Here is a 7502-nt window from a genome sequence, read left to right as displayed (position 1 = left end):
ATGATCAAAAATGTCATCTGCCTTAGTTAAGTCGAAAGAATATTTCCTGTGGAGATCTTTCTTTTTAAACTGCTGGTCAATTGTTGTATCTTTATGGATTAATGCTTCACAGATCATAGGCTCTTTTCCCACAATCTCTGCCGCATCAATCTCATAATTAGGATCTTTGTAGTATGTCCTATATGATGCATTATTTCGATCCTGTTCCTCTTCTAGTAATACTTCATATCTAGATACTTTATAAGTCAGTTCCACTAAATCTCTAAACTCTGTTGAATCAAACTTCTTTCGAAGCCTGAACTCTAGGCCATTTTGGGCCAATCTTACAAGTTCAGTTTCTGGCAAGATTACTCTACATTTATTTCGAGCCCTCTTAAATCTGGAAATAAACTGAGTGGCCTTCTCTTCAGGCCTTTGACTCAATCTGGCCAAGTCTGCCATGGAAACTTCTGGCTCTGATTGGAAGAACTGGGCATGAAATGCCTCTTCCATTTGCTGCCAAGTCTGGATGGAGCTAGGTGGAAGGTTAATATACCATACAAATGCTCCTCCGGTCAGAGAATTTGGGAATAGTCTCAACTTTATATAGTCATGGTTGGTAAATTCACCACATTGAGCAGCAAACCTAGCAATATGTTCTACTGTGGATTGGTTTCCGTTCCCATGAAAGAGGACAAAATCTGGTATCCTGAAACCTCTTGGATATTCATGTACCCTATCGACCCATTCTGGGTATGGTTTTCTATACACGGGGGTTTGGACCCCCCGAGCCATTGGTCCACACAACTCCCTAACTATCTCAGTGATCTGGTCCCTAGGGACCATATTTTGTGCCTGCTGAACCACCACTGGGGGAACAAACACAGGATTTGGTGGACACACTTGTGCTTGTGGTCCTCTTGGTCCATAAGGTGGTACATTTGGGACTGGCTGTCCCTATGGTAGAGGGTGTTGTTGGGGGTGTAGGTAACCTCTTTGAGCCTGTCCTGCGAAAGGACCCACGAAAGGTGCTGGAACAGGTATTGTATCCCTTCCACTTGTAGGAAAACCTTCCAATCCCCCGGGTATAAATTCGAATACAAGATTATTGTACCCCCTGGTACCAGGTATGGCTTCGAATGTGGGATTTGGAATCATTCTTATGCCATTTTCTTGTACCGGGCCAGATCCACCAATCTGCATGGCTTCACTGTTGAACATTGAGGCATTCTGGCCTGCTACAGGCCTCGAAATGGGTTCGTACCAAGACTGAGGTGGTAATCTTTCATGAATCTGATTACTAGTTTGACCATTAGAATGTCCATTAGCTTGCATAGGCTGTTTGTCTCTAGCTAATCTTTGCTGAGGGACATTCACCTCCTCTATGTGTCTTACATTCGTTGGTTGGTGGTTATTCATTCGATCCAAAAAGGATACTGCCCACCTTTCCATTGTGTTTATTAATTGCTGTCCCATGGCATCTACCAAGCCGCCCCACGGATTGACTGGCTGAGTAGATGGGACACTGGATGGTCCAATTCCTTGGTCTCGTCCACTATTACGAACGAATGGTATTTGCTCTGAGGTATTGGTCTGTTCGACCATGGGTTCTGATAGGATAGGAGTTTCCACAGGATGTGTGATCACATTATCCTCTGGATTGGATGTCTCCACTTCTCCTTCCACGCCTTCTTCCAAACGTTCATTTTCTCCTTGTCTCCTACGTCTAGCCATTTTTTTTTTTAAAAGGTCCCACCGGGCGTGCCAAAAATATATGTTGGCTTTTTCGGCTTTCGAAGGTTACTTTCGTAATTATGAGCGTGCCAGCAAGGATCAATCAGTCCTTACAGAATTACCAAACAATTATTCAGACGATTGTGTTATGGTTCTTTCGGCCTCAATAAAGAGGACTTTTACTGGTGGCTTACTGGTAATTTAACTTCAGAAAATTTGAACATAAGAACAGTTAACTAAACTTGAGTATTTCATTAGTACAAAAAGAACTTACAATGATCTCAGTTCCGTAGAGAATTACTGCGGCAATATACTCGACAACTACTCCTACAAATGAAGTGCAGCACAGAAACTAAAAATACAGGAATATAAAGGACAGGAAATAACACTGGAATATGTAAAGTGATTCTTTAGATTTTTCTCCCTCCCTTCTCTGAAGTCCTTCCTGCTATTTATACTCTCCGAAGATAACCATCGAATTGTACTTCAAACCGTCGAACTGCTCCTCCGTAGTTGCTGATCATGCTTCCTTATAAGTAGTTCCACTACGCCTTCACTTGCAGTTAGGCTTCCCCCTTATATTCGAATTTGAAATGTGAGCAACCGTTGAAGCCACGTCACTGTACGTCTCTTTGTTGATTTGCTACTACTCAGATCTTATAACAACCAATATTAATTGCCACGTGTATGATCAGGATCGAAGACCTACCTGGTCTCCTCATATTACCCTCACTTCGCCACGCGTCGGATTGTCACTGGCTTAGTACAAAATGTGTAGCCAACAGATATATACTATATTAGACCAACCACTTTTAATTTAAAGCACCATCTAAACTTGCTTCAAGAACATAGAATAATTTCTATAATTCCTCTAACAAAAATGAGTCGTTCAGGAATGTACAAAACAAGCCGGCCCTGAATTCTATAGGGCGTAGGCGAAGTTTCTAAAGGAGCCCTTATACATATTTATCAAACAAAAATTTTGAGTAATATTATAAATAGTAAAAATGTACAAGTTATTATTTGTGAGTATCAATACAAAAATTTACCTATATGGATTAAGATATGAAGAAATTATTATAAGAATTTAAAATGGCAAAATCCAATTTACAATAAAGAAAAAAATGCAAAGCTATAATACCAAATAAAAATTGAACCAACTACGATAAAGTATCACTTAAACATTACTCTTCTTACATTTTTAGCTGCAAAATTACTAATTAAGTTTGTATAATCTAATTTATCCACTATATCATTTTCAATAGATAACAGAGCTAATTCATTCAATCTTTCTTGAGACAAGGGTAGGGTCTTTTTTTTTAGTAGGCCTGTCAACGGATCGGGTATAACCCGAATCCGATCCGAATCCGACCCGATTTACCCGATCCGTTTAAACATATCTGAATCCGAATATCTGTTTAGTCCGTATCCGCATAGCGCGATTTAAAAACAGATCGGATTCGGATAAATCCAATCCGGTCCATTTGTTTGCCCAATCCGATTACATTGAATTCTCAAAAACCAAATCAAATCTCTCATCTCATTGTCTCTTCATCATTTCTCATCAAAAAAAACCTAGATCTCTCTCATAATCAAATCTCTCTCTCTCTCTCTCTCTCTCTCTCTCTCTCTCTCTCTCATCGTCTCTTCCTGCTCCGATTGATGCCGATGAACTTAGCCAAATCGAGCCCTATGCTGTTTCTGATCTAGGTATTCTTCGGTGAGCTCTCTGGTTAGTATCAAATCTATTTGTCATCATCTTCTTCGCCGACTTCTCTGATCTAGGTATTCTTCGTTGAGCTCTCTGATCCGTTTGTGTTTGATATCTTAGCCTTTAATACTGGGAAGGAGTTGATATCTTAGCCTTAATACTTATTCTTCGTCTTCTTCTCCGACTTCTCTGATCTAGGTATTCTTCTGCTTTGTGCTGCCTTGTGTTTCTCCTTTATATAAGAGGTCTGGTTTGTTTGTTTTAATGGAAAATCAATTCTGAAACATTTTCTTGGATGTTTTTGAGACTCTATATATTTGTTATTTGATGGGTACTTTGGGTTGTTTGTTTGAATGTAATATCATATATACTTGTTAGAGTGATTCATGGTTTTTTCTATGTCCAACCCGGTTCCTTTCTCTTTTACTCTTCAATTGGGTCTTCATTGTTTTGATTTTTCTATATCTACCCACACAATGACCGATCCAGAATTCTAACTTTGAGGGTGAAAACATATGTAATTCTTAATTGAGAAAACTTACTGGATTTTTTTGAACAAAATTGCTATTGGAGATGTTCTTCTTAGAAGGAATATTATGACAAATTCAATCAGTAGAAATGTCTTTTTTGTTTGAGTAGTGAAATGTTCTTAAAACCAAAGAAAGGTAAGATTTTTGAGTTACTCAATATATATAACATCAATGGCTCAATTGCTTTGAAGTCTTTTTCCATTATGAATCTGAGAGTAAATTTTTCTGTTGACTTTTGGATAGTAATTTCCAAATTAATTTATTTCAGTTATGCTATGTTTGGTGTTGGATTTATAGAGACGAAATGGGGTGTGGGTTGTGAATTAGCTTGAACTTCATTCCCCCCCCCCTCTCCCCTTCAGTAGAATGATCACATGCACACAAATCTATATAATTTCCAAATTGAAGTGTTTGGTGCACACTGTTTTGTGCTTGTCTGCAGTTACTATTGGAGATGTCTTCGGATTATAGCGAACCTATTATTCCTGATGATACCGAGTTGGATGACGATGTATCTCAAGGATCCACAAAGAGGATTCGAAAACTAACTTCGAAGGTATGGGATGACTTTGTCAAATTTAAAGGACCTAGTGGAAATGACATAGCTAGATGTAAGCATTGCAATAGGGAATTTGTTGGAGAGAGTAGGAAAGGGACTAATCATTTAAAAAATCATTTGTCAAAGACATGTCCAGTACTTAAAGGGCCAAATGCCCCTAGGAATGCTAGTAAGGCTGCTTCTGAATCTACTCCTAAGGCTACAACTTTTAAATTCGATCAAGAGAGAAGTCACATGGATTTTTCTAGGATGATAATCAAGCATAATTATCCTTTTAACATGGCTGAGCATGAGTTTTTTGAAATATTTTGCAATAATCTTCAACCAATGTTCAAACTTGTGTCTCGTAACACTGTTAGAGCGGATGTCCTTGATGTTTATGAAATAGAAAAGGCCAAGTTATATCAATTTTTGGATGAACTCTCTTCTAAGATCACCTTAACAACTGATATATGGACTTCAGACCACTAGAATTTTGCCCATACATGTTTGACTGCCCATTATGTGACTAATGATTGGGAGTTAAAGAAGAAAATCCTTGCTTATAGACGCATTGATTACCTGCATGATGGAGACCATTTGTTTAGCTTTATCAAAGATCTAATTTTAAAGTGGAACATAGATAAAAAGTTGTTTTCAATGGTAGTTGATAATGCGACGAATAATGATGTCATGGAGAGACTCTTAAAGCGATGGCTACATGACCAAGGATTACTACATTTGGGTGGACAATTGTTTCATGTGCGTTGTAGCGCGCACATATTGAATTTAGTTGTTCTGGATGGTTTGAAGGTGATTGGGAGTCTTATTTCAAAAATCCGAGAAAGTGTGAGATATTTGGGGAGGTCTCCTTATGGAAAACAAAAATTTGATGTTGCAGTGAATCATGTTAAGTTACATCATAAAAAGAAAGTCCCCATGGATGTTCCTACCAGATGGAACTCCACTTATTCAATGCTTGAAGCTGCATTAGATTTCAAAACTACATTCCACCGCTTAGGCCAAATTGACAAACAATATAAGCACAATCCTTCTGAGGATGAGTGAAATGTAGCAAATGTGATTTGTGGGTGTTTGAAGATTTTTTTTTATGCTACATCTCACTTTAGTGGTACCACTTTTCCTACTTCAAATGTGTTTTTTCCCGATATTTGTCTTATTCAACTTGAAATGAAAAAATGGGAGCAAAGTGAGTATGATTGCATTCAATTGATGGCTGGTCCAATGAGAGTGAAATTTCAAAAATATTGGGAAGAATGTTCTTTGGTGTTAGCAATTGCAGTGGTTCTTGATCCGAGATTTAAAATGGACTTGGTGGAATACTACTTTGGGCTTATTTATGGTGCTGATGCTAATAAGCATATTCAGAGGGTCCGTAATGGTTTTGTTGATCTTTTTTATGAGTATAGGAGTGATTCTTCTGATTCTATGAGTAGCATTGCACTTGTTTCTGAAAATAGTAGCTCAAGTGGTAGTCAATTGCTTGTCGGTTCTTCGAAACAAGAAAGTTTGGCTGCTTTTCATGCGTGGTATGCCCAAGAACGTGCTTCTAACATTCATGCCTATCAAAAATCAGAGGTGGAGCAATACTTGGAGGAGTTGGTGTTTCCAAGTAATGAGAGCTTCAATATTCTACATTGGTGGAAAGTGAATAAAGCAAAATTTCCTACTGTGGCAAGGATAGCTCGTGATGTTTTAAGTGTTCCTGCTACTACGGTTGCATCAGAGGTGGCGTTTAGTGTAGGAGGTAGGGTGATTGATGAGACACGTGCTTCATTACTTCCAGATATTGTGGAGGCCTTGATCACTTGCAATGATTGGATTGAATCAACCAAAAATAGAAGTAAGTGAAATATTGAAAATTTTAAATAATTAGATGTTATTTAGTTTAGTTCTATGAATATCTTAATGTCACATTATTTTCAAATTGCAGATGTAGAAGAATGCTGACATGAGTAGATGGATTGAATTGAATCGAATCACTTGAAGTAGATGGGTAAATATGGTTCAGATTATGGGGCTTGTCCCATGCCTTTATAGTGATCTATGAAATTCGTATCTGACATAATTTAATAATCTGTTTGCATATTAAGGTAATAGCTTTCTTAATTTGCAGGTTTGATAATGAGCTTAACAAAGTGGTTGCTATTAAAGTTATTGACTTGGAAGAATCGTGAGTATATAGCTTTAATTATCTCTTACTAGAACTGCTTGTGGTGAAATGTGGTTACATAACTTTTCTTCTTGGAGCTTGATATTCTTGGATTGAGCTGTGAATAAGTATTGGATGAGTGGCAAATTGATTGAGAATTTTAGAGGCCTATAAATTTGTAGGATTAATTATTGTTATCAAGATTTACATTGAAAATTTTTTATGTTGAAAACAAGTCTATAAATTTGGATTAGCTTTCAAGCAATGTGCAATTTTTTTTTCTCAATTTTGTGTCAACTATGTTCTGTGATACCCTCACATTGTCTGCCAAGTCTTTTTTATTCGATACTTGCAAGTTGCAACAACACTTACAATTATTTCTAGCATATTATCCACCGACCTTTCTTTGATATTATATGGTTTTGTACATGGAGTTAAATGCATTGACTTGAGAAGTTGGAATTCTCTTCATTACTGATGTGCTTTATTTGCAAATTAAGCAATTAAAGGTTGATTTGAAAAGAAAGGCATTAAAAAAAATAATAATAACATCCAAACAGGGTAATGTGTCATTGATTTGAAAATTATGTCACTCTTCTGATTAGCATTGTGAAAATAAATTAGTTTATTTATTTTTGTCTCCCATAGTTCATTGGACTAATTCTCATGCTCATGCATGTGCAGGACCTGCTGAAATGGTTGATGATGTAACAGGTGGACTGAAGCTTCTGTAGGGACTGATTCATTAAGGTTGGTATCTATCTGACTGCTACAAGTGTTACATTACATGGTAGAGTTCTGAGATCTCAATTTTATGGCTGAAAGTGTTACAAAATC

At 37.3% G+C, this 7502-nt stretch overlaps 3 protein-coding genes across 3 annotated transcripts; all 3 read left to right on the top strand.

Annotated features, from left to right (window-relative positions):
- The first annotated feature begins 4408 nt into the window (after window positions 1-4408).
- LOC145824470 (zinc finger BED domain-containing protein DAYSLEEPER-like) lies at window positions 4409-4984 on the top strand. Its single transcript, XM_082924197.1, has one exon. The coding sequence runs from the start codon at window positions 4409-4411 to the stop codon at window positions 4982-4984; it is 576 nt and encodes a 191-aa protein (XP_082780323.1).
- A 168-nt stretch (window positions 4985-5152) lies between these two features.
- Window positions 5153-5560, top strand: LOC145824452 (zinc finger BED domain-containing protein RICESLEEPER 2-like). Its single transcript, XM_082924130.1, has one exon. The coding sequence runs from the start codon at window positions 5153-5155 to the stop codon at window positions 5558-5560; it is 408 nt and encodes a 135-aa protein (XP_082780256.1).
- An 11-nt stretch (window positions 5561-5571) lies between these two features.
- LOC114262211 (zinc finger BED domain-containing protein DAYSLEEPER-like) lies at window positions 5572-6590 on the top strand. The gene is made up of 2 exons (XM_028202565.2): window positions 5572-6356; window positions 6447-6590. The coding sequence occupies exons 1-2, from the start codon at window positions 5684-5686 to the stop codon at window positions 6461-6463; spliced, it is 690 nt and encodes a 229-aa protein (XP_028058366.2). The 5' UTR covers window positions 5572-5683; the 3' UTR covers window positions 6464-6590.
- The last annotated feature ends 912 nt before the right edge of the window (window positions 6591-7502 follow it).

This window comes from Camellia sinensis, chromosome 1 (assembly GCF_055761805.1).
Source record: "Camellia sinensis isolate YWXY chromosome 1, ASM5576180v1, whole genome shotgun sequence".
NCBI lineage: Eukaryota > Viridiplantae > Streptophyta > Magnoliopsida > Ericales > Theaceae > Camellia > Camellia sinensis.
This window is presented reverse-complemented; position numbering and strand designations above follow the sequence as displayed.

Bases quoted from the DNA above. Each gene is read 5' to 3' on its own strand.
- LOC145824470 (XM_082924197.1), top strand. From the start codon at position 4,409: ATGTCTTCGGATTATAGCGAACCTATTATTCCTGATGATACCGAGTTG.
- LOC145824452 (XM_082924130.1), top strand. From the start codon at position 5,153: ATGGTAGTTGATAATGCGACGAATAATGATGTCATGGAGAGACTCTTA.
- LOC114262211 (XM_028202565.2), top strand. From the start codon at position 5,684: ATGAAAAAATGGGAGCAAAGTGAGTATGATTGCATTCAATTGATGGCT.